Source organism: Quercus lobata, chromosome 4, assembly GCF_001633185.2.
Source record: "Quercus lobata isolate SW786 chromosome 4, ValleyOak3.0 Primary Assembly, whole genome shotgun sequence".
Taxonomy (NCBI): Eukaryota; Viridiplantae; Streptophyta; class Magnoliopsida; order Fagales; family Fagaceae; genus Quercus; species Quercus lobata.
Genome location: NC_044907.1, coordinates 82554656 through 82582195, shown reverse-complemented (window position 1 = coordinate 82582195; position 27540 = coordinate 82554656). Strand labels below are relative to the sequence as shown.

The window sequence follows — 27540 nt, the reverse complement described above, 5'->3', positions numbered from 1 at the left end:
CAAATAATAAAAAAAAAAGATCAAACAACAAGATCAATTAAATAGCATTTTTTATTTTTGTTTCCCATTAAATTATTAACAAAAGAAAAAAAAAATTTAAACAACATGGTTTTAAAAGAAAAAAAAATCATCTTTTTTTTTTTGAGAAAAAAAAAATCATCTAATTAAATTAATTTCAACATCAAAAAAATCAATAAAGTGGAATTGATGGTCCACTAAAAAAATTTCACGCGTAATTGACCCAATAATCCAATATGGGTCCATTGGTCTATAAATTTTGTTGAGAAAAAATGTGCGTTCAGTGGGTCAAAATATACGTCCAAACATTTTACCTATGTTCACAGCATCACGGTTAAGGAGTAATATTATTTTGTTCTTTGGACTTTAGGCAATCATCTATATATATATATATATATATATATAGTTAAAACTGAGAGAAAATTTAATTAAATTCTAAATTGTAGTCTAATTTTGTACCACGTGTCTCATTTAATTTTTAAATTTGTATGTCAAGTGAATTATTAGATACAAAAATCAAAGAGTCTAAATTCAATTAGATTCTAAATTAAATTTTAATTATAGTTCAATATTGCACCATGTGTCCTATCTAACTGTTTTTAGAGGATGTTAAGGCTTTGTCTCATAATTTTGAAGAATTATGAGAGACGGTAATCAAGTAGTGCATAGTCTGACTAGATATGCAATAGGCATTCCAGATTTTTTAGTATGGATAGAGGATGTTCTATCACAAATACTTTTTATTTTACAAGCTAATTTGATAGGCTTACATTAATAAAATTTCCAGTTTTCCCCCTCAAAAAAGCAAAAGAAAAGAAAGTGTCCTATCTAATTTTTTAATTTTTGTAGCAAGTGAATTATTGGGTGCAAAAACCGAAAAGTCTAGATCCAATTAGATTCTAAATCATATATATTTTTCATAATATATATATATATAATTGTGATTGTTTTTAAATGTACCTGTAGATATACACAGGATTACATACTAGTTAATACATAATATACCATACTAAGATTTAGTAATAAAAAAAATAAAAAAAGAGGAAAATCTGTTACACACCGATTCAATGGTGACTTAAAATTATGAGGTCATTGCATTGTGGTCAGTGTGTAAAAACTAGCCAAAAGAAGGGTCTAGATTATGTCCAGTATTTCTAGTGCATTGGACCAAAGTAGATTGTGACAAATGTTAAAAAATGAACACGTGACACCATCTCAACGGGTCCAGCCATTAGACATTGGACCCAAACTGCTCCCCCAAAAGAATATGCCATATTTTGATGGCTATTTTCTCAAAAAAAAAAAAAAAATGTGATGGCTATAAATAATATACCACCAAGTAATTGGATCAACCATACTGTATTGATCCAATTACTCCTCTAATATTCTTTCAGACCTTCCCAATGAATTTTACCAATGTTGTACACCTCAAACTAGTTTTCCTGCTCTTCTTCACATGCTTGTGGACTCCTCATGCTGCACAATGGGTGCTGAGATATCATCCCCAGGTGACAGTCTCAATCCTGGTGACACCCTTAATTCCTCAACTTACATAGTTTCTGCTAAAGCCACATTCGCTTTGGGGTTCTTCCACCGGATTGACGGTGCTATTAACAAAACCTACTTAGCAATATGTAAGATTGCTGATCAAAGTTCTTTTTTCAATGTCTTTGTATGGTTTGGTAGTCGAGACAGACCTATTGTTAACAATTCTGGAATGTTTACCTTTGACAACAAGGGAACATTGAAAATTGTTCCACAGGGTGGAGATCCTGTAGTTCTATACTCTTCTCCTCAACCTACTGAAAACACAGTTGCTACTCTATTGGATTCCGGAAATTTTATCTTGAAAGAAATGCACTCAAATGGATCTATGAAACGGGTCTTATAGCAAAGTTTTGATTATCCTGGTGACACACTTTTGCCTGGAATGAAATTAGGGGTCAGCCACAAAACTGGCCAAACATGGTCACTCACATCATGGTTAACTGATGACATCCCTGTTCCAGGGCCTTGCAAGCTTGAATGGGACCCCAAGGGGTTCCAATTGATCATTCGGCGACAAGGGGAGGTTTATTGGACAAGTGGGGTCTTGAAGAGAGGTAACAGATTTAAGAGTATCTCACTAGATGTAACATCTATGTATGATTTCACCATTGTTTCAAATGAAGATGAAGAATACTTCTCTTTCAGTAACAGAAATCAAAGTCTCATGTCAGAATGGTTGCTTACTCCTATGGGACAATTGAAGGATTTGAAAGGACAAGATATTGCTAGAGCTGATAATTGTTATGGTTATAACACTAATGGAGGATGTCAGAGATGGAAGCAGCCAGAATGTAGGCATCATGGTGACACGTTCGATCTCAGATCTGGATATTTAGTAGCTGGAGACCTTTCAGTTAACTATAATTCAAGTCTTAGCATCAGTGACTGTAGAGCTATTTGCTGGAACAACTGTGGTTGTGTGGCTTTTACTTCTTGGAGTCTTTAGAAGTATCCATCCAACCTACCAACCCTATGACACTGACTCAGGGTTGATTTTTGTGAGTAGATGGGTTGGATTGAGTTTGGTAGGAATTTTATTTCAAACCTCAAGTTAGATTTGAGTTTGGTAGGAATTTTATTTCAAACCTCAATTTAGATTGGGTTCGAGTTGATAGCATGGTTTTTAGACTTGGATTGTTCAAAGAACTGTAAACGAGAGAGGTTCAAGATTTTTGAGGTTCGACTGAAATTTTTGAGGTCCGACTAAGGTTCAAGATTATAGGGAAGAATCCTATGAAGGTGGCCCCAAGATGTTGGCAAGAGGTTTCGGACCCAATGGTAACCCAAATTGATTGGGTCAAACATAGAACCAACCTAACCAAAGTCATTACCATAAAATTTTAAATTTAATTTTTTTGGTTGACCAATTTTTAATGTATTTTTTGTATGCTAAGCTTATATTATGTATTTTATATATCTTAGATGAAAATACTATTGGTACTCATCAACTTCAAGTGCCATTAAAAAATATAAATATGTTTTTGTATCAGATCTACTTTATTTGTAAGCTCATTGCACATTTTCTTCGTACTTATTCTTAAAATTCTAAATATTTAGTTATTTGAAAGAATGGTTTAATTTTATTTAATGTTTCATGTAGAAAACTTGTTTGGATTTTTTATTATAAATTCTTAAATCCTTTCTCCATTCCTAAAATAAAAAGAAAATGCTCCACCCAAAGTTCCAAACAAATTGCTAGGCCCATATGAACCTCTTTAACTTCTTAAGGTAATTAGGCATCTTGATGCACACCAGGCATGTTATATATTTAGCAGTGGCTCTTCCACAAGCTTCGGAATCGTGATTAAGCCATCAAAATCTCACTTCCTCCTTGTAGAGATTCAATAAGTTTGCAATATATAATTTGTTTTTATTAAATATGATGCATACTAACACAACTACTTATTACCAATGTAGGAACGAAGAACTGGATATGGATTGGTATTTCCATCTCCATTTCTATTGCTCTTCTTATAATATTATTGTTCTATCGACTAAGGAGAAAAGTTTTGTCTAAAGGTATATCACTCTCATATAGATTTAACTTAATTGGTATGTCAAAAGTCGTACCCACTATATAAAACTCACACTTTTGTAGGGTCTAGGAGAAGCCATGGTAGTTAGCCATAACCACCCCACCACCCCCCCTCGCACACGCGCATTTGGAGAAGTTGATTCTCAAACTCAAACTCCCGATTTGTCTCTTTTTGGTGGAAGGCGATTGCTATTACACCAAAACCTAACCTATAATTTTGCAATATCATGATGATTTTCTATTATTGATTAATTGAAGTTATATATATTATTTAAATTTAAACAGGGAATAATATAACAAAAGATGAAAAGGAATTGCTTGATATAGTGACATTAGAGAGATCTAGTGTCAATGATATTTCAATTGATGGGAAAAAGGAGCATGATTTACGTGTATTTAGTTATGCACATGTTGCAGCCGCCACAAATAACTTCTCATTAGAAGACATGCTTGGAAAGGGTGGCTTTGGACCTGTTTATATGGTAAGTTCTAATTTGATTGAAATGAAAGATGTTTTAATTAACATATTTAATGCTGGCTTAATCTTATTTGGTCATCATATCAGGGACATTTGCTAACAGGGCAGAATGTAGCCATAAAGCGATTATCCAAATATTCAAATCAAGGAATACAAGAGTTCAAGAATGAGTTAATACTCATATCTAAACTCCAACACATGAATCTTGTTAAGCTTTTGGGTTGTTGCATTCATGGAGAAGAAAGAATGTTAATCTATGAATACATGCCCAATAAAAGTTTGGACTACTTTCTATTTGGTTTGTGCAACATTCACTTTCATCTTAAGATTTCATTTTTTACTAAAAGTATAATATTGATCATATTTAACATTTTGTATTGGACAGATCAAAATAGAAGCAAGCTACTAGATTGGAAGAAACGTTTCAACATAATTGAAGGAATTATTCAAGGATTGATATACCTCCATAAATATTCAAGGCTAAGAGTAATTCATAGAGATTTAAAAGCAAGCAACATACTCCTTGATGAAAATATGAACCCAAAGATTTCTGATTTTGGCATGGCAAGAATGTTCAAACAAAATGAACTAGTAGCAAATACTAATAGAATTGTTGGAACATAGTAAGTTAAAATTACATCATTTATCTTATACACAATAGTTAACCATGAATCCATATACTTTTGTTCGTTTGGCTTTTGCTAATTAGGCATTATTTCAAAAAGCTTAGTAGTTAATTTGTTAAATGAAAAATGTTTATTTTGTCTTTTTATGTAGTGGTTACATGTCTCCCGAGTATGCTATGAAGGGTGTATTCTCAATTAAATCTGATGTGTATAGCTTTGGAGTACTAATGCTTGAAATGGTCAGTGGTCGAAGAAACAATAGCTTCCATCATGCTAACCATGTGATCAGTCTCGTAGAATATGTACGTTAAGTAAACATCGACCTTGAATTAAGTATATTTTGATCATTGTGTATTCTAGACATTCTAATTAACTATAACCTTCTTTTTAGGCATGGGATTTATGGCAAGAAGGTGAAGGGATACAACTAGTTGATCCAACAATAAGTGATTCATGTGTCAAATATCAAGTGCTAAGATGCATTCATGTTAGTCTACTATGCGTAGAGGATAGTGCAATTGATCGGCCTACCATGTCAGATGTACTATTTATGCTGACAAATGAAAATATGCCACTAGCTTTGCCTAAAAAACCAGCATTCTCTATTGGAAGGAAAGCAAGTGGGGCAAATATTCTTGATAAAGAATCAAGTACCCATTCGGTGAATGGCTTGTCCATTTCCGAGATGAATGCACGATAGATGGATGTATAACAGTGGGGGAGCTCATGTCATGGCGCTACCTGGAGTATTGTCCCTTTATATTTTCTAACTAGTTAGTTCAAACTTCTTGTTTCTTCGAGTTTAAATTAGGTTGCAATTGTAAAATTTTCTTCATGGTAGATATTATTTTGTTATAGTTTTTATTTTTTCAACTTTCTTTTAGAAAATTTAACAATGCCAAGACAATATGATGTGCCTAAAATTGGCGTTAAAATAGAAGCACGATTAATCAAGTTCTTTTGAAATTGAAAACACATGCCAAATGATGATCATATTAGATCATTCAAAGGGAAAGCAAGTGTACTCGTTCATCTTCACCTTCATTAGAAATTTTTTAGAAATTAGTAGAGACTGGAATAGTGCAGCCCATACTTCTGCTAAGTTGACTGGTAGTTTTAGAAGGTATTTTTCTTATAACTAGTCGTGGACCCGCGCGTTGCGCGTGGTTATTTTTTTAATGATCGTGTTATATATGTATAAACAATATACTGTAGGATCCATGATAGAAGGTATTGTCTTGGAATTAGATGTGGAAAGAATAGAACTATAGTTGGCCTTGTAGTCAATCAAGAGTTGATCATCCGTCTTCCCAAGTTAGGAAATTTTAATTAACTTAAAATTAGATAGAAAGAATTTTATAAATTCAAAGTTAGCGTCATGGTAGGTGAAAACTTTAGAGGACTGTAATTAAGTTGTTTCAAGTGTTTTTAATTAAATTTTAATATGGGTAAGGGCATTCACGATCCCAATGACCCACTCCATTTTTCTTGCATGCTTGGTTTTTTGGGATGCAAAATGATTTTGTTCCAAAAACTGTATGTCGAAGGATTTGTCGATAGTTTTGTAGCAATTGTTTTCCATCTGGTTGGTTTAGAATTGATAATAGTAATTGCATTCCTTCATCATTTGATTCGCATAACAACGCAATTGCCAATCCATACTTTGCATTTTTGTCTCCTTCTATGTTTGCTTGAAGAAGGATTTGTTTTCCCACTTTAGTTTGATCTTGTACAAAATATTTGTGAGCTCCGACCCAAAATAGTGCTTGTTTGTTTTCAGCCCTAAAGCATTGATGAATGAGTTTTTCTTCGTCGTTTCGAAGGAATAATGGATTTTGGAGTAGTCCAGTTAGATTGATGTGGTGAAGAATTTTTTTCCTTTTGGTTAGGCAATTGAATCGCTTGTAGCTGTTTTAAAAAAAAAAAATGAAAAGACATATTAAGAAACTAATGCGCTAGAAAAAATGAATTGGTGACAAAACATGACAATAATCATATATTAAGAATTATAATTGAACATTATTATTATCACAATTGCAATATTTTATTGAAGTTAAAAATATTTTTTCTTTTAGAAATAGAACAATGTTTATAGAATTGCACAGTACTTCACAGTAAAAAGTTAATGAAAAGAGGAAATTTGAAGTTGTGATATACGGACCAACATTGTTATGAGAAAGAAAATGTATGTGTATATATATATATATATAGATTTATACATTGTAATGAGGAAGAAAATATATCTATATATATATATATATATATGTAACATCATTCATGTCATGATTTTGGAATACACCATCTATGTAACGTAGGGAAGTTTAATGTGAAGGGCCATAGTCATAAAGAAAAACTCTACATCTATTCAACCCGTAGGGAGTGTAAATTTTTTAATTATTTTTTAATTGCAATATTTGATTATGAAGCTATAAATATTTTACGTTTTAGAAATATAACGATGACTATAGAATTGCGCACTATGTCATAGTAAAAAGTTAATAAAAAGACGAAATATAAGATTTCAATATTTTGTGGCACAATTATGGATGTGATTTATTGTGATTAGTAGGGAAAAAGTGGCGAGTTCATATGAAAGTAACAAACATGAGATTTGAATTTAAAGTTGTGTACCTGATTTTGATGTTGCCTAAAAATTTTGGTGATTGTCTTCCAACATTGGAAAATATTTCGAGCAATAAATCTGTCGGTAATTCATGTTGCATGCTCATTTTTGTGATTGTGGTGAGTGTATTTTTATGGTATTTTTGGTGTGTATTTTTTGGTTGTTTTGTTCTGTAATTTATAGTGTTTTGATTGTTGTATGGATGAGTGATTGTTGAAATTATTTGCAATTATTTATAATTAATTATTTGGGTTTTATTTTTGAATAGAAGCTTTCCATATACCCTTCTCTATAAGTCCTAAATCCTGTAAATTATGTTTGACTGTTCAATTGTCATTGGTTTTTTTTTTTTGCATATTTTATTTTTTCCATTTTTCTTATCATTGAGTTGAAGCACATCTTCATCTTATCTTTGTTTGAGTGGATAACTAATTTGAGTTGTCTTCCCATATTTTTTTGTTGGATTTTTTTTTAGATTTATGTAGTTTTGTTTAATGCTTTGGTACACTCCCTGTGTGTCTGGGTAACTGTTTTCTTTTGCTGTACCTTTGTTTTATTTTGAATAAAGTTTCCATTTACTGATTAAAGAAAAGTTATTTGTGAGAAAGTAGTGATAGCACCAATTGAGCATAAAAAGAGGAAGAGTCGTTTTAATGGTTTGAACATGTGCAACGTAGGCCAGTGGATGCGCCAATGTGAAAAAATGGAAGGAGCAGTGAAGGCTAAAGGGAGGCCAAATATGACAGGGAAATAGGGAAATGGTTCTAGATAGGGCCAAGTGGCATAAGAGGATCCAACTCCAATTAGTTGGGTATAAGGCTGAGTTGAGTTTATTTGAATATGGGCATGAGCTTTTTGCCATGCTAGATTTGTTCTGTTTCATCATTGAGAATTTATGACTTATTAGTTAATCATTATTATTTTAAACTATCATTTTAATAATGGATTGTGCCTTGAAAATTGATCCACCTAGTTCAGAAAAAGTCTGTTTTATCAGCTTAGTGGGGAAGCCAACTTATACTTGATTTGTATCTGATATAATATGCAGCCAAAAGCCTGAATCAGTGATCCAATTGAAAGTTGGGCTCCGAACTAATGTATAAGCAGGAGAAAAACCCGGATGCTACAAATTGTATGCATGGAGGAATGAATATGGTCTCTTTATTGTTATTTTCTTCCCCAAGTATCCTTGTTTTAATTTGATATGGGAACAGCCTTTAGATACTCCTGTTCCAAGTTCTGGTTGCTTCTGTTTGTGTTTACATTCATCATTGTCTGCCTCACAATAGCATGATCGCCCTTAGCTACTTCCTCATAATGTTTCCTATCCCATGCTATGAAGTTGAATATACTTTCTGCCATTGTTTTTAATAAATGTTAAATGGTATGGTTGTGGGATTAATGACATGTAATTGTGTACATCAACTTATTCATATATTCAGGTGGTTCTGTTTTTACTCAACTTATTCATATGTTCAGGTGGCTTTTGCTCTGCCGACCATCAACTTTTAGTATATAATGTTGGGACTGGAGATAGAGCAACATTGGAGCTCAGGGCTAGCTAGGTTGGGTTAGATTGTTGGTTTGGGTATATCCAAGAGGCATGTGTTTGTTGGAGATATGAATAAGAAAGCCAGAGAAAAATACCATGGATTAAATTTAGCTCTCTATAAGAGTCAAAAAGCTGTGTATTATTGAAGGAAAATATAATATAATGCCTTGGAGAGCTACAGTGGCTTTCTGGATTTAGAGAGCCGCTGTAGCAGTTGGATTTTCTACAAAGCCTCAAGTGAGGTATGTAGAAAATGAAGAGGAAGAGCCTCAAGCATGGCTGTTGAAGATGCTATAACGCCACAGTAACTGAACCAAAATTTTGCCTCATTTCCAAGTATGGAGTCAGCAAGTCATTAAACAGAATTAAAGTCATATTTGTTATGGGTCGATGCAATAGCAAAGCAAACCGAAATCATTAAAAAAAAAAAAATAAAAAAAAAAAGAGAAAATTTGTGACTTTTTAAAGAGTAGGAAAAAGAACTGCTGTAATTATTTTCTTCATAATTTTCATTGTTTAGTTATAAATATGTAAATTAAAGCATAAGAATACATAAATGCAAAGTTAAATGTAAATTTAAAACCATCCATGATGAATATGTATAGACAAATTATATTAACATGTACTGCTCACATACATTGTTCACAAACTGTGAAGAAATTCGCACAAATGTCCTGCTTTGAGCACTTTGAAGTTTTTGTTGTAAAAAGAGAAGTTAACATGGAAAATCTACAGTGGCTAGGCATGCCTAATTTGGGACGAATTTGATAGTGTGGATGGATGAAGCTTTGTCCAACAACAATTTATCCTTGATGCAATTGCAATAAAATATATGTTTCCTTCAAGGAAAAAAATAGGAAAGATAAGTTATTTAATTATTTGTGAAGCATTTGGATTGGCATTTTAGAGCTTCAACAGTTATGAGGGAAGCAAGTGGAGAACTATTAGTTAAACTTTCTGCTACTTCTATTCTTTGATTGTTGATGGAGTTGGCAACCTTTGGTTTTCCTAGAACAATTTTTTTTTTTGTTTTTTTGTTTTTTTTTGTTTCTTACAATGTTTGACATTTACGGAAAACGATTCATCAAAATGTGTAAAACATATCCATATTACATACTTTAAGCTTAACTTTCTTATGCAACTGAAGATTAATCAAATAAAGATGTGGACACATTTATACTAAATTATATTCATAGTGAGCTGAAAACCATTAAAAGTGCAACTATATTTTTTCCCCAAACCAATACATGTCATGATCATCAACATGAAAATTAAAACAGTAAACATACACCACCTGCCTCAACTTGATATACAAACCTTGTAGATATCAACAGCTCGGCATCTAACAACTCCTCACCATTAAAGTTGACGGTGGCCTTGAACCTAAAAAAAAATCTGAACAAAATTTGACATGGACCTTAAAAATGTAAAAAAAAAAAAAAAATTGTAATTCAATAAGATACTGATTCAAAATATATAACAATCATAACATTAAGTGGCCATGAAGGTCCAGTCAAATGCTTGCAAGAATCATCAAGTAATATTGGCGGTGGGTTCTTGCTCTATAGTGGAAGCCTTGACAAAAGCATAAGAGTTTGGTGGGTTCCCAAGAATACAGCTAATAGAGATGATCACGATACCTCTTCAATGGAAAGTGCAGTGAAAAATATCAATAAGAACCATTTAAAAATTGAAGGAAAAATATAATATAAATTATGACATGGACCTTAAAAATATAAAAAAATTGTAATTCAATAAGATACTAATTCAAAATATATAACAATAATAACATTTTAGAGTTGTAATATGTTTATTTACTTTTGCTGCCATGGAGTGAAATCTGCTAGATTCTTCCTTAGCACTCAGCAAGATCGTCTGTTAAGAAAAGTTTGTAGTAGTAGGTAGACCTTGTACGTTCTATAGAAGAATAACTCGGCGGAGTAGTAAAAGCACCACATGTCCAATAGGTGTGACACTGACACCATTCCCAGCTGCCACAGATGAACTACTGATAAGCATGTCTGTTTCCAAATAAATCAAGGTAAAATAAAATACTTTTTTGGGCAGTAAAATTATAGCACTATTGAAATGACATTCAGGCAATCTCACAAACACATCAATGGCATGCCAAGGATGCTCAAATAATATAAACACAAAAACAAATAAAAAATGAAATAAAATAAAATAAAAGCATCTCATATCAATATAAATAGAGCATAAAAGTTTTGCATCAAAAAAAAAAAAAAAATTGAAACAGAGAATAAAAGTTTTGCACCCAAAAAAAGTATTGAGATGTAGAGATACCTCAACCAAAGCAGGGAGGTTCTGTCAGCATTTATAAACCACGTGGAAAGGAATAAAGGGAGGAAGAAAATCAGATAGGCAACCGTTACTGAGAAACAATAGAGCAAGAAGGTGGGTAGCTTTCAAACTCTCTGTCTTCTCAAGCAATACCTGAAGACTTCAACTTTTTTTTTTTTTCTTTTTCATTTTCCCTTTAAGCTTCCCTTTACGTTACATATTTAAAACCCAATCCTCCCTTTAAGCTTTCCTTTTTTTTTTTTCCTTCCAAACCGGCTTGCTTCAAGAATGTACGTTTTTTTAATTTTGATTTCCTTCCCTTTTTTGTTTTCCTTTTTGCTCCCTTTAATCTCCCCTCTACGTTACATATTTAAAACCCAATCCTCCCTTTAAGCTTTCCTTTTTTTTTTTTTGCCTTCCAAACCGGCTTGCTTCAAGAATGTACGTTTTTTTAATTTTGATTTCCTTCCCTTTTTTGTTTTCCTTTTTGCTCCCTTTAATCTCCCCTCTACGTTACATATTTAAAACCCAATCCTCCCTTTAAGCTTTCCTTTTTTTTTTTCCTTCCAAACCGGCTTGCTTCAAGAATGTACGTTTTTTTAATTTTGATTTCCTTCCCTTTTTTGTTTTCCTTTTTGCTCCCTTTAATCTCCCCTCTACGTTACATATTTAAAACCCAATCCTCCCTTTAAGCTTTCCTTTTTTTTTTTTTCCTTCCAAACCGGCTTGCTTCAAGAATGTACGTTTTTTTAATTTTGATTTCCTTCCCTTTTTTGTTTTCCTTTTTGCTCCCTTTAATCTCCCCTCTACGATACATATTTAAAACCCAATCCTCCCTTTAAGCTTTCCTTCTTTTTTTTTTTCTTTTTTTCAAACCGGCATGAATGTAACATATCTTCAAAACCCTGAACGTAATATTATCCTCCCTTTAAGCCTCATTATTATTTTTATTTTATTTTTTCCTTTAAGGTGAACTGAAAAAGCTTTGGATTGGGCTTCATAGTGGAAATCAATATATAAAAGGTGGGCTGCATTAATCATACAAATTTATATTGAAGTAGTGGGTTGGGATTTATATTGATGAGATTTATAGGGCTGTAAATTAGAAGAACCATTTAAAAATTGAAGGAAGAATATTTTTTTAAAATAAGAAAATGACATGGCAGCTGATGTGGCGCAACGTGAGAGCAGCAGAATTAAACTCTACGCTTCAGCTTTTAATATAAATAGAGCATAAAAGTTTTGCATCAAAAAAAAAAAAAAAAAATTTGAAACAGAGAATAAAAGTTTTGCACCCAAAAAAAGAATTGAGATGTAGAGATACCTCAACCAAAGCAGGGAGGTTCTGTCAGCATTTATAAACCACGTGGAAAGGAATAAAGGGAGGAAGAAAATCAGATAGGCAACCGTTACTGAGAAACAATAGAGCAAGAAGGTGGGTAGCTTTCAAACTCTCTGTCTTCTCAAGCAATACCTGAAGACTTCAACGTTTTTTTTTTTCTTTTTCTTTTTCATTTTCCCTTTAAGCTTCCCTTTACGTTACATATTTAAAACCCAATCCTCCCTTTAAGCTTTCCTTCTTCTTTTTTCCTTCCAAACCGGCTTGCTTCAAGAATGTACGTTTTTTTAATTTTGATTTCCTTCCCTTTTTTGTTTTCCTTTTTGCTCCCTTTAATCTCCCCTCTACGTTACATATTTAAAACCCAATCCTCCCTTTAAGCTTTCCTTTTTTTTTTTTTGCCTTCCAAACCGGCTGCTTCAAGAATGTACGTTTTTTTTAATTTTGATTTCCTTCCCTTTTTGTTTTCCTTTTTGCTCCCTTTAATCTCCCCTCTACGTTACATATTTAAAACCCAATCCTCCCTTTAAGCTTTCCTTTTTTTTTTTGCCTTCCAAACCGGCTTGCTTCAAGAATGTACTTTTTTTTAATTTTGATTTCCTTCCCTTTTTGTTCCTTTGCTCCCTTTAATCTCCTCTACGTTACATATTTTAAACCAATCCTCCTTTTTTTTCCAAACCGGCTTGCTTCAAGAATGTACGTTTTTTTAATTTTGATTTCCTTCCCTTTTTTGTTTTCCTTTTTGCTCCCTTTAATCTCCCCTCTACGATACATATTTAAAACCCAATCCTCCCTTTAAGCTTTCCTTCTTTTTTTTTTTCTTTTTTTCAAACCGGCATGAATGTAACATATCTTCAAAACCCTGAACGTAATATTATCCTCCCTTTAAGCCTCATTATTATTTTTATTTTATTTTTTCCTTTAAGGTGAACTGAAAAAGCTTTGGATTGGGCTTCATAGTGGAAATCAATATATAAAAGGTGGGCTGCATTAATCATACAAATTTATATTGAAGTAGTGGGTTGGGATTTATATTGATGAGATTTATAGGGCTGTAAATTAGAAGAACCATTTAAAAATTGAAGGAAGAATATTTTTTTAAAATAAGAAAATGACATGGCAGCTGATGTGGCGCAACGTGAGAGCAGCAGAATTAAACTCTACGCTTCAGCTTTTAATATAAATAGAGCATAAAAGTTTTGCATCAAAAAAAAAAAAAAAAAATTTGAAACAGAGAATAAAAGTTTTGCACCCAAAAAAAGAATTGAGATGTAGAGATACCTCAACCAAAGCAGGGAGGTTCTGTCAGCATTTATAAACCACGTGGAAAGGAATAAAGGGAGGAAGAAAATCAGATAGGCAACCGTTACTGAGAAACAATAGAGCAAGAAGGTGGGTAGCTTTCAAACTCTCTGTCTTCTCAAGCAATACCTGAAGACTTCAACGTTTTTTTTTTTCTTTTTCTTTTTCATTTTCCCTTTAAGCTTCCCTTTACGTTACATATTTAAAACCCAATCCTCCCTTTAAGCTTTCCTTCTTCTTTTTTCCTTCCAAACCGGCTTGCTTCAAGAATGTACGTTTTTTTAATTTTGATTTCCTTCCCTTTTTTGTTTTCCTTTTTGCTCCCTTTAATCTCCCCTCTACGTTACATATTTAAAACCCAATCCTCCCTTTAAGCTTTCCTTTTTTTTTTTTTGCCTTCCAAACCGGCTTGCTTCAAGAATGTACGTTTTTTTTAATTTTGATTTCCTTCCCTTTTTTGTTTTCTTTTTGCTTCTTTAATCTCCCCTCTACGTTACATATTTAAAACCCAATCCTCCCTTTAAGCTTTCCTTTTTTTTTTTTCCTTCCAAACCGGCTTGCTTCAAGAATGTACGTTTTTTTTAATTTTGATTTCCTTCCCTTTTTTGTTTTCCTTTTTGCTCCCTTTAATCTCCCCTCTACGTTACATATTTAAAACCCAATCCTCCCTTTAAGCTTTCCTTTTTTTTTTTTTCCTTCCAAACCGGCTTGCTTCAAGAATGTACGTTTTTTTAATTTTGATTTCCTTCCCTTTTTTGTTTTCCTTTTTGCTCCCTTTAATCTCCCCTCTACGTTACATATTTAAAACCCAATCCTCCCTTTAAGCTTTCCTTCTTCTTTTTTTCTTTTTTTCAAACCGGCATGAATGTAACATATCTTCAAAACCCTGAACGTAATATTATCCTCCCTTTAAGCCTCATTATTATTTTTATTTTATTTTTTCCTTTAAGGTGAACTGAAAAAGCTTTGGATTGGGCTTCATAGTGGAAATCAATATATAAAAGGTGGGCTGCATTAATCATACAAATTTATATTGAAGTAGTGGGTTGGGATTTATATTGATGAGATTTATAGGGCTGTAAATTAGAAGAACCATTTAAAAATTGAAGGAAGAATATTTTTTTAAAATAAGAAAATGACATGGCAGCTGATGTGGCGCAACGTGAGAGCAGCAGAATTAAACTCTACGCTTCAGCTTTTAGTAATATATTAATAAGTCCAACCTCCATGCTGTTATTGCTGATATTTACAGGGTTAATTGTCCTTTATATTGTTATTTGGTTTTTTTGCTTTAATGAAAGTCCAAATTACCAAAAAATAAAAATAAAAAAAAGTGTGGAAAGGCCACTGAAAGGCGATACTTTGTACCCATTTTGACTACTCTTCAACAGTGGCTAGAAACATCGAAAATCAGGTTTAACGTGTTTTTAGTTTTTTGAAGTCGGCTACTGCCAAGAATTTTGTACCCTACTACCATCTTACATAAAGGGCATCTTATACATGGCTTCAGCAAAGCTGGAGGATATTTCCATATATGCATCTAAATCATGGGTCATTCTACGGTACCCATATATTTTTTTGGTGGGTACGGTACCTACTAAAATCAGAACCATAGATTTTACTTGCTCTAATCTTAACCATTATTTTATTTTAATGAAAAACCTGCTACCGTTCAAGTAGGTTTAGTATAAAAGCCAAAAAAAAAAAAAAAAGTCACGTACTTTTTCATCTGAGCTATCGACTCTCTCGCGTTCTCTTCTGTCACTTGGGTGATCTCCATCTCCATCTCGTGGCTTTACTCACCAATGAAGGTTTCTCAAAAAGATCAAAATCACTTTGATATAGTAGAACTGGAAGGTTAGGATCAAAACCCTAATTCCATAAAATATGCGAAATCTCTTAATTGCCATGTTTGTTTGTTTTGTTTCCCCAAATTCTTTGTTTGTTTTTTCAGAAGCAACACAGAAATCAAAGATGGTAGACATTAAGAGTTCATGTATTATCTACACTTTATAAGTTTGAACCGATTTGCTCTCTTCTTGTTTGTTTTTTCAGATGGCTAGTCATGTTTATTATATTTGGATTTTTTAGGACTGGCATCAAATATGTTGATCATGTAGCAATTAAACTTTGCAAGCTCAATTTTGTGCTTGGCAATAACATTAATTACCTTTCCATTACAGAGGAAATATAATTATGGCTAATAGGATGGTTTTCTAATGGTCTATTAGGAGTACATATTTGTTATAGTGTTATCTTTTCAGTATAATGCTTCTCCCCCCCCCCCCCCCCCTCTCTTCACATCGCCTTAAATCCATTCACCATTATTGTAGCTGATTTGGCTGGGTATAGTATGTTAGAGCCTTAGTTTGTTTTTTCTAAGTACAACTATAACTTTAGTCCTTATTTTTTAGAAGAGTAAATTTCATCTTAAATTGGGTTTGACTTCTAAATGGGAATATATATATCTTTTCATCTTGCCTTTCAAGCTATATCTTTTAGAGGTCGAGGTGAAAGCTTTAGTTCATCTAATTGTGAGAACTTTCTTGAATCATTGGATATTGTGACTTTTTGGAATCAGAAAGTTGCTGAAATAATAGAAAAAACTCCAAAAAATGCAACCTACACATCACCTAGGATTCAAAAGGAAATTCTATATGTTTTCTCAGCCAAAGTGAAGAAGGCCATTCGGGAAGAAATTGGTGATGCAAAGTTTTGCATAATGGCTAATGAAGCTCGTGATGAGTCCATGGAAGAGCAAATGGTTGTGGTTTTTAGATATGTTGATATAAAAGGCTTTGTGAAATAACGTTTTTTTGGGCTTATTCATGTTGTCGACATTGCGGCTTTGACTCTAAAGAAGGGGGTCTATTCTTTGTTATCTCAACATTGCTTAGATATACAAAATATTTGAGGGTAAGGATATGATGAAGCAAGCAATATGCAAGGCATGTGGAATGGAATACAAGCTTTGATTTTGAATGATGGCTCATATGCTTACTACATTCATTGTTTTGCACATCGCATACAATTGGCGTTAGTAAAAGCATCAAAACAAGTTGTTCCCATTAGTGGGTTTTTTCTAAAATTGATTTTGGTAATCAAAACTGTTAATGCTTCATGCCAGCCTAATGAGCAATTGAAAGTTGTCAATGCTAATGAAATAGCACGTTTGATTGATCTTGAAGAGCTTGAGGCTGGAAATGGATATAATCAAATTGGCACTTTACAACGTCCTGTAGAAACATGTTGGAGTTCACATTTTAGATCAGTTTCTAGCTTATTAAGGATGTTTACTCCAACATGTGCAGTTTTACTAAATATAATTGATGATGCAAGTGATGGTGAACATCAAGCAGAAGCAAAGTTAGCATATAATGGTTTAACTTCATTTGAATTTGTCTTCATCTTGCATCTTAAGAAGGAAACTATAGAGATCACTGATAAACCTTGTCAAGTTTTGCAAAGCCAATCTTAAGACATTTTAAATGTCATGCATTTAGTTTCATCTACTAAAGCTCTTATCCAAAAATTTAGAGATGATGGATGGATGGCTTACTTGCTACTGTGATATCATTTTGTGAGAAGCATTGCATTGATGTCCTAGATATTAATGATTGTTATGTTGGGAGGTGATGCCGAGCTCATAAACAGCAAGATGACTTTACAATTGAGCATCATTATCGAATCAATATTTTTTATACTGCAATAGATTCTCAACTACAGAAACTAAATCATTAGTTTAATAAGGATGCAATGGAGTTACTTAGGCTTAGATTAGCTTTAGAACCTCGAGAAGCATTAAATTCTTTTCAGAATTAGTGATCTTTTTTTGTTGGTAAAGAAGCTCTATCCACAAGATTTCACAGATTATGACAAACAAGTATTGGAGAAAGAACTTTATCATTATGAGCATAATGTAGTTCAGGATCCAAAGTTCAAAAAATTGAAAAGTTTATTCGAGTTGTGTCAATAGTTAGTGAGAACTAGAAACTCAAAACACTACAAAACTGTTAATGCTTCATGCCAGCATAATGAGCAATTGAAAGTTGCCAATGCTAATGAAATAACACGTTTGATTGATCTTGAAGAGCTTGAGGCTGGAAATGGATATAATCAAATTGGCACTTTACAACGGCCTGTAGAAACATGTTGGAGTTCACATTTTAGATCAGTTTCTAGCTTATTAAGGATGTTTACTCCAACATGTGCAGTTTTACTAAATATAATTGATGATGCAAGTGATGGTGAACATCAAGCAGAAGCAGAGTCAGCTTATGATAGTTTAACTTCATTTGAATTTGTCTTCATCTTGCATCTTAAGAAGGAAACTATAGAGATCACTGATAAACCTTGTCAAGTTTTGCAAAGCCAATCTTAAGACATTTTAAATGTCATGCATTTAGTTTCATCTACTAAAGCTCTTATCCAAAAATTTAGAGATGATGGATGGATGGCTTACTTGCTACTGTGATATCATTTTGTGAGAAGTATTGCATTGATGTCCTAGATATTAATGATTGTTATGTTGGGAGGCGACGCCGAGCTCATAAACAGCAAGATGACTTTACAATTGAGCATCATTATCGAATCAATATTTTTTATACTGCAATAGATTCTCAACTACAGAAACTAAATCATCAGTTTAATAAGGATGCAATGGAGTTACTTAGGCTTAGATTAGCTTTAGAACCTCGAGAAGCATTAAATTCTTTTCAGAATTAGTGATCTTTTTTTGTTGGTAAAGAAGTTCTATCCACAAGATTTCACAGATTATGACAAACAAGTGTTGGAGAAAGAACTTTATCATTATGAGCATAATGTAGTTCAGGATCCAAAGTTCAAAAAATTGAAAAGTTTATTCGAGTTGTGTCAATAGTTAGTGAGAACTAGAAACTCAAAACACTACAAACTTGTTTTCAGAATGGTGAGACTTGTGCTTACTCTTCCAATTTCTACTGCAACTACAGAGCAAGCATTTTCTGTTATGAAAGTTGTCAAAACTAACCTTCGTAACAAAATGGAAAATGATTTTTTGATGGATTCTCTGATGTTATAGATTGAAAAGGATAGAGCTTTGACATTTAGTTTGGATTCAATCATAGATGATTTTGAAGATTTAAAAGAGCGTTGAGTTCCCTTTTCATAGATAATGTATTAAGAGACAATAGTGTTTTCTGTCTTTTGTTTTTGTTGGTAAATGATTGTATCTAAATATATTCAGAAATAATGATTTTTGTATATTTGTCTTGATTGATCGTTTGTTATTACTATATGGATGTGTATTTGAATTTTTTTTCTTATCTTTGGCCCTCCTAGCTTGAATTCTTGGGTCCGTCCTTAAATGAAATGCTTTGGTTTACATGCATTCTTATTAAATTCTCATGTAACTTACCCTTATTAAGCTGTTTAGCTCACCCTTTCACCCCTTCCACTCTTTCAGTCAACAGGTTTTATTCTAAACCAGAAGAAGCCTTAGTCGAGTTTTGGGAGGAATTGGTTTTAGTTTTAAAAGTATAGCCCCTGTTTTGGAAGTTTGATGCTTAGCTTTGTAGTATTGTGTATTTTAGGATCTAATAAAAGTTGTGTACTTTAATTTATTAAGAGATGTATTATGTGATGTTAGGTTCTAAGGATTTAGGATCCAAATATATTAGAACTTCAATGTGTAATGTTGGCAAACCATGATCAAAACTTAGAGTCTAGCATTAGGCTACTCAATGTATGTTTATTGTAAAGTTGGAATCGAGTAATTATAGAAAATTATCGTTCATTTTCTGCAAGGCTCGATCGATCAAATATTAGACTCGATCGATCGAAGCTCGTGCATATTGTTTTCTGTAGAATTTTCCAACTTAGCCCAAGCCCATATGATGTGTAGGGTTTTGTGTTTTACCTTAAGTATAAAAGGAAAATTCTAGCCACGTTTTATTGTTGTTGTTTATGTTATGTGTATGAATCTCTTGTGAGATCTAGAGGTATTTGCCTTCATACATACTTAGGGTTATCAAAATCAAGATTAATTTCGAGAGCTTGGTGGTCGTTTCAATTGTTGCATAAAGAGCTTAATGAAAAACACAAGTAGGAGTACTTGTGGTTGCTATGAATCCAAGAAAGAAGTAATTCGTGGACACGGAGCTGTCACATGGTCGTGGTAGCAAGTTTTCTACTCGAGGTAGCGATAAGAATTGTTAAACTTCATTTCTTTCATAATGGATCTATTTTACCTTAAGGATACTGGTTTGGTTTTCCTGGGTTATCATATTGTTGTGTTCTTTATTTTTCGCACTGTTTCATTGATGTGATTTACTTGTGTTAACCTAGATCTGAATAATTTACCTAAGTTAATCACTTGGCTAAATAACAAGGTTAATCTGTTTCTGTTTAAGGAGTCTTAAAATGTACATGTGGTATCAAAGCAAGTTAGCTCTAGCATTTAGATCATTTGATCTAAGAGTTGATCCTTAACCCCTGTTGTCGTGGAACACGGTCACTCTCTTGTGATCCCACCTCACTTTGATGAGAATAACTATGCCTACTGAAAAGTAAGGATGAAAGCATTCTTGAAATCTATTGATGAGAGAAGCTCACTACTCCAATTAGTGAGTGGCAAACTTCTCAAAAAGAAGTAGCCGTTTTTAATAGCAAAGCCATGAATGCTATTTTTAATGCTCTTTCTATGGAGGAATTCAAGAGGATCTCAAATGTTGAGGTTGCTCATACTGCTTGGAATATTCTTCAAACTGTGCATGAAGCACAAAGGCAATTAAGATCAACAAACTACAGCAGTTAACAACTAGATTTGAAAGTATTAGAATGTCTGATAATGAAAATTTTGATAAATTCTATGCTAAGCTTAATGATATTGTTAATTTTGCTTATAATTTGGGTGAAATCTATGATCAACCTAGGATCGTTAGGAAGATACTTAGATCTTTGACTGAGGACTTTAAACCCAAAGTGATTTCCATTATTGAAAGTAAGGATGTGGACTTCATCCCTGTTGATGAACTTATAGGATCTCTCTAGTCCCATGAGTTAGATCTACCTAAGACAAAAAAATCCAAATCAATGACTCTTAAATTAGTTGATGATGTTGAAGGGAATGGATTTGATGATGAACTCTCTACTACAAAGATTGCTTATCTTGCCAAGAACTTTAGAAATTTTCTTAGGAACAATAACAGAAGGGCAAGAGGTAAAAACAATACTAAACTTAGAAATTTTAAGAGGAATGATCCCACTAAAGTAAATAATATTGAAAAACCTAAAGAGAAGGTAGGTCAAAGGGTAAAACTATGGCTGTAACCCTTAGTAATGATGAAATTTCTAATCATGAGTCTGGTAGTGATGAGGATGGAAACTTTGTTACTTTCATAGCTACTGCTATAGTTGATGAAAGTGTTGTGGTTGATGAGAAATCTTCTGAAGGGGAACTCTCTAAGAATGCTTATTTGCAAGAAACCTATAATAAGCTTTGCAAGATTACCGCAAAGGAAGTTATGAATGTTGATAAGAAGAATTTGCTCATAAAATTGTTTGATGCTAATGAATTGCTTGATAACGTGAAGACTGAGAACATGTTGTTGCTTGATAAATTTAAGAATTTAGAACTTGAATTATCTGTTGCTAAAGAACAAACAAATAGGTCTGCTAGTTCTAAACTTGAACACATGTTGAGTATTCAAAAGTCTCCATTAGAAAAAACTGGTCTAGGTTTTGAAGATAGCATCTATGTGCCTAAGAATCATTCCACAAATTTTGTTTCTTCTTCTAATCCTCCCGTGAATGAGATTGTCAAACCAACAAAAGTTACACCTCCTAGGAAGATTAGGGTTGATCTCAAAAAGTCTAAACCTAAGACTCCTAACCCTCCTAAGGACAAGTTGCATGATACACCTGCATGGGTTTGTCATTTTTGTGGAAATTTTGGGCATATTTGCCCAAACTGTTTCAAGTTGCAAATTGCTAAGTGAGCAAATAAGCCAAAAGTACCTATGCCTCGAGCACAAGATCCTATGGTACTTATTAGTGAATTGGTAAAGGCTTTAAATCTTTATTTCAATCCTAGTGTTGCTCAACATTCTAATATGAATAATATGGATGCAAAAGGCTCGATCTAATTGAGTCTTTCTAACTTGGTCCTTGTGCTTCATCTCTCTACTCTTTGTGACCATTATTTTTTGTTGTTTTTGTTTTCTTTGTTTATAGGATTTGCATTGTATAATATTCATGCATTTCATGCTAGATTGTTTTTTAGTTTTTTTTTTTTTTTTAAAAAAAAAAAACAAAACAAAAAATGAAGGAAAAGGGAAGACAAATGTGTTTTGCATTATTTTTCTTGGATTTAAAATCAAGGTTGGCCATATTATCTCTACATAACATGTTTATGTACCTTATTTAGCTTGGATAAGCTTATTTTGTTGCACTTTACTAATTTGAGTTTTGTAATGCATGCTGTGTGGGAGTTTTTTTTATAGTTTTTGATCACATGATCTTGATCTTGAAGTCACATGCTTTTGATTGTAAGGACTAAAAAATCCTAAGAGAAATGCATAAATAACCATCTCACCACTGTTTACTAGACAATCATAAACACCTTAGTGCATATCATAAGATTTTGTGCTTGAGAAAGTGTAGCACATGCACAAAAAAAACATAAGGTGTTGCCTCAGCTTATAATAAAATTCAAATTCAAATAAAATTGGTGTGTACATTATCTTGGTTGTTTTAATTAGTTTCAAATCAAATAAAATTGATGTGTACATTATGAGGCAAATAAAAAAACTTACATGATTGCAAGCTTGTGTTCTAGGAGATGTGAGAGTTATATGATGTAACTCTTTAGATGATAGTCACTTTCAAACTTATGTGATGAATTTTGTAGAAATTATGATTGATTACTATTTACTTATCACCTCACATATATCTCAAGCTCTTGCTAGTTGCACATACTATACAAGTTCTTCTTTGCTAAACTTGGTACATTATATTGTGTGTGATCTTGTTGTGGCCATCCAAAATTAAAAGTTCCTTGATTTTAATGTAAGATGTGTTTAAAGTTTGAGAATTGGGGACAAATTGATTGAAAATCTTGTTTATGGAAAATCTGGGTTAAATTCAAGGGTTTTGAGAAAACTTTTCATCTCATACTCATGCATTTTATTCCTAAAACATTGTGCTTTGAGGAGTTTTAGCATTAAAATGCTTTGTTTTCAAAATTTTGATTTTTCCAGATTTTTGATCGATCGAACCTATTGCTCGACCGATCAAAATTGTGATTAAAAATTTGGTTTGAATCTGCCTGGCTCAATCGCTACTCGATTGATGCTGGATCAATCGAATATGTTTTTTGATCGATCAATCCTATTTTTCGTCCTATTGAAAATCGATCAGAGAGTTTTTTTTTTTAAAATGATCTTTTCACATGTTCTTCACTATTTCAAAAGTTTTCAAAAAGCTATTCTCTCTCTCTTCGACCGATCTAGATTCACTGTCAATTTTTTGTCGTTTTCCCTCCAATTGTTCTCAAGGTTTTTCTCATCTAGCACTGGTAAGACCATTCTACCCTTTCTTTTTTAGTTTAATCTCATTTTTCATGCATTTTAGGGACATTTTCAGACCTAATAATTTTTGGGCTTTTGATGTTTGAGATGATTTCATTCAAAATTGATCAATGGGTTTTTGTTATTGGATAATTTAATCATGTTTCTCATGATTTATTTTGATCAATTTGGTGGATTGGGAAGAATTGAAAATTCTAGGGCTTGAAACTCTCGGATTTGGGGATTTTGTTCAATTGAGATTAATTTGCTGAAATTGGCCTATGTAATTGATTAATTATGTCATTATATACTATTATCTACCTTGTGTAATGATAAATTGATCAATTTGTTGGGATTTTTGAAATTGGGTTTTTTAAAGTTTGGGTTTTCGTTCTAAAACTCTAAGTTCAAGCCAATTCTATGTTTTTAAAGTATAATTGAACTATTCTCAATGCATTAGAGCATGCATCATGTGTTTATACTGTTCATGTATCATTTAGATTGTTCTTTTCAATATTTTTGCTCTAATCTTATCTAATGCAGTCTACCCTTGGGTTTTTTTTTTTTTTTTTTTTTTTTTTTTTTTTTTTTTTTAGCATCATGGTTAGGAAGACTAGAGCCCATAGGACATCCACCTCCACCTTTACTCCAGCTTTTGATAGTGAGAGGTTTCTCAGTGAGAAAAACCAAGAGACCTATGAGAAGCTGAACATCCTTAGGTCTATGTGGGCTAAGAGAAAAGTTGTTTTAGATGAGCTTGATCCGGAAATTAGGAGAAATTTTGAGCATAGGGGATGGATACCCTTGATGGATATAGATTATCCTCCTCCGACTACCTTGATTAAAGAGTTCTACTCAAACCTCTTTGTCCACTCCAATGATTCCAACACTCAGTTTGTGAAGAGTTGGATACAGGGTGAAAAGTATGTCATTACTCTTTCAATAATGGCTTCTGTTCTTAGGGTGCCTAAGGTACAGCATCCTGTGTACCCTTATGATGAAAGCCTTCCATTTGATGACATTATGTCATATCTCACTGGTACTTCCATTCAGTGGGGTACTGATCCTCAAATTACCTCTCATGAGTTGTTTGAGATTCATTATCTGTTTTTTTGGATTTCTTGTCATTCCATCTGGCCCATCTCTCATTTACACAGCATTCTTATCGAGAGATGTGTTTTTGTATGCCTTTGTGATAGATGCACCTATGAGTTTTTTTCATCTTTTCATTTGATCCTTGGTTGAGGTTCATAGGAGTAGTTCTTCTGCACATGCTCTTTTCTTCTTGGTTTTTATTCATTAGATTTTATTACATTTAGGTTTAGATGAGTTTCTTGCTTCTAAGACCATACATATTATAGCTCCCATAGGTGTCACCTTCCTTAGGCAGAGAGCTGCTCAGATGAGAGGTAGCTCTAAGCGCCCTAGAGTTGAGTCTTCTTCAGGTGTTGCACCTCCTCCTCCTCCTTCTTTAGGTGATCCCACTGCTAAGGAGTTTGTTGATCCAACTGCTGCTGCTGCTCCTCCACCTTCTACTTTGGATGATTCTAGCATTCATCAAATGTTAGACACTGTCATAACCATTCAGGCGGCCCATGGTCAGCTTTTGGTGGACATACTCATAGAGCTTCAATCTTTACATGCAGATTTGGCGAGCTTTAGACGGTCACCTCCACCACCTCCTTTGGATGATGAGTCTTGATTACCCTTTGGCAATTTGTCACAAAAAGGGAGAGTACATATAGATGGAGATAGGGGGATTTTTTTATTTATTTTTTGTTTTGGAGCTTCAGATTGTATCTAGGTGCTTCATCTTATACTTATTTTTTTGGCTCATGATGTATTTATCTTGATGTATTTATTTTCTTATGAGTTGTATATGTTAGGGGGAGACATTATGTTTTTATTTCTGTTTCTTGTGTCACATTGTGCTACATTGGCTATTGATTTATATTTATGAGGTTATTCATGATATATATCTTTTATTTTATGTTATGTGAAATCAAGAATTTATTTTGCTTTACTTGTATTTTCCACACATGCGTTTATGTGTTTGTTAAAGTGTTTTAGGAATATATAGGTTGATTCAGTTGTGCTACCGCCTACACTTGCAACTAATAAATAGTAGTTAGGTTGGATTGTTTTTGATTGGGCAATTTTATTGTAATGGGCTGTTTTCATAACATTGAGCATTATGTTTTATTATGTGTTTTGTCACGGATTGACAAAGGGGGAATTTGTTAGGTTCTAAGGATTTAGGATCCGAATGTATTAGAACTTCAATGTGTAATGTTGGAAAACCATGGTCAAAACTTAAAGTCTAGAATTAGGCAGCTTAAAGTATGTTTATTGTAAAGTTAGAATCGAGTAATTGCAGAAAATTACCATTCACTTTCTACAAGACTCAATCGATCGAGAATTAGACTCGATTGATCGAAGCTCGCGCAGATTGTTTTTCTGCAGAATTTTCCAACTCAGCCCAAGCCCATATGATGTGTAGGATTTAATGTTTTGTCTTAAGTATAAAAGAAAAAACTCTAACCATACTTTATTGTTGTTGTTTATGCTGTGTGTATGAATCTCTTGTGAGATCTAGAGGTGTTTTCCTTCATACATACTTAGGGTTATCAAGATCAAGATTGATGTTGATAGCTTGATGATTGTTTCAGTTGCTGCATAAAGAGTTTAAAGAAAAACACAAGTGAGAGTACTTGTGGTTGGTGTAAATCTAAGAAAATAGTAGTCCGTGGACTCGGAGCTGTCACGTGGTCGTAGTAATAAGTTTTCTACTCAAGGTAGAAATAGGATGTTAGTGGTCTAAGTCGCTATTGTAAAACTTCAATTCTTTCATAATGGATTTGTTTTACCTTGAGGATAGTTAGGCTAAATCATCCTTAGGTTTTTTACCAGTTTGGTTTTCCTGTATTATCATATCACTGTGTTCTTTATTTTCCGCACTGTTTCAATGATATGATTTACTTGTGTTAATCTAGATCTGAATAATTTACCTAAGTTAATCACTTGGCTAAATAACTAGATTAATCTATTTGTATTTAAGGGGTTTAAAAATGTACATGTGAAATTCCAAAATTGAATAACTAGTGGATTAAGTTATCTCTTGGAGTACAATGTAGATGCTTTGAATATCAAGTGAAAAATTATATATTAAAGTAAAGAAACAACAATGAAAAGAAAGAGGAAAACTTTTGTTTAAAAGTTTAGTTGGTTCTTGTTTGAAAGCTCGAATTTGTGTGAAAAAACAAGAGCTATTTAGACCCCCAAATTAAAATTACAGCTCAATTGATTTTACTCTAACTTAAACTAAGTGTGGAATAGAGTAAATGCGAGCGGATAAACAATATAATTAATCTAAGCCATATTCATCAAATCATAGCAGTAAAATGAAAGATAAAAGAGTAAGGAAGAAGAATGCAAACACAAGATAACACTCCGATGTGTTATCGAAGAGGAAACCAAAGAACTCAGCGAAAAACCTCTCTGCTAGCCTACAAGTGGTAAATCGATCCACTAGAGAATAAGTTAGAGTACACGAATAACAAAAGACCCTCCAAGCCTAATCTACCCCATTTATTTGAGCCCTCCAAACTCCTGCTACCAACTGACTTAACGAAATTGTAAGGTTAAATTTATTCAATCATGTGTTGTCTTTATTCCGTGCCAAATTTGCTTGCAATTTAGCAACTAGATACTCTGTATTTAAGTGGAAATTGTGTAGGAGTAGTGTGTGAGAGAGTGTGAAGAAATCTCAAGAAGTGTGCAATGCAAGGGAGTCTAGTGACTGGCAAGTCGCCAGAATGGCACACGTATGAAGCATGCAAGGAGAGTTGAAGGGTCACACCAGCTGTAGCACTACAGGACAAAACTTACAGAGTCTGGCTAGACAATTAGCTCATGACTCAAACTCAGGACTTGTTCTAGTCACGAGGTAGAGTTGCCAAAATGCCTTGTTTAATGAAAACTGATCTTTCGCATTCCTCAGACACCCAACTATAGATATCCTTATACCTACAAAATGTAAAGAGCTTCTAGAGAGAATTTTGAGAGAGAAACCCTAGAGAAAAACAAGATTGACTCATCCACTATCTTCATCTTTTGATTCTCAAAATTCCTTTACTCTCACCTTCTCCATTGACATATCCTTGAGAGGTACAT

General features: G+C 33.1%; 1 protein-coding gene and 1 pseudogene across 1 annotated transcript; both read left to right on the top strand.

Moving 5' to 3' along the window:
- The first annotated feature begins 1380 nt into the window (after positions 1–1380).
- LOC115985944 lies at positions 1381–5511 on the top strand (annotated as a pseudogene).
- A 10763-nt stretch (positions 5512–16274) lies between these two features.
- On the top strand, positions 16275–18203 carry LOC115985943. Its single transcript, XM_031108826.1, has 3 exons — positions 16275–16592; positions 16950–17279; positions 17853–18203. The coding sequence occupies exons 1-3, from the start codon at positions 16275–16277 to the stop codon at positions 18201–18203; spliced, it is 999 nt and encodes a 332-aa protein (XP_030964686.1).
- The last annotated feature ends 9337 nt before the right edge of the window (positions 18204–27540 follow it).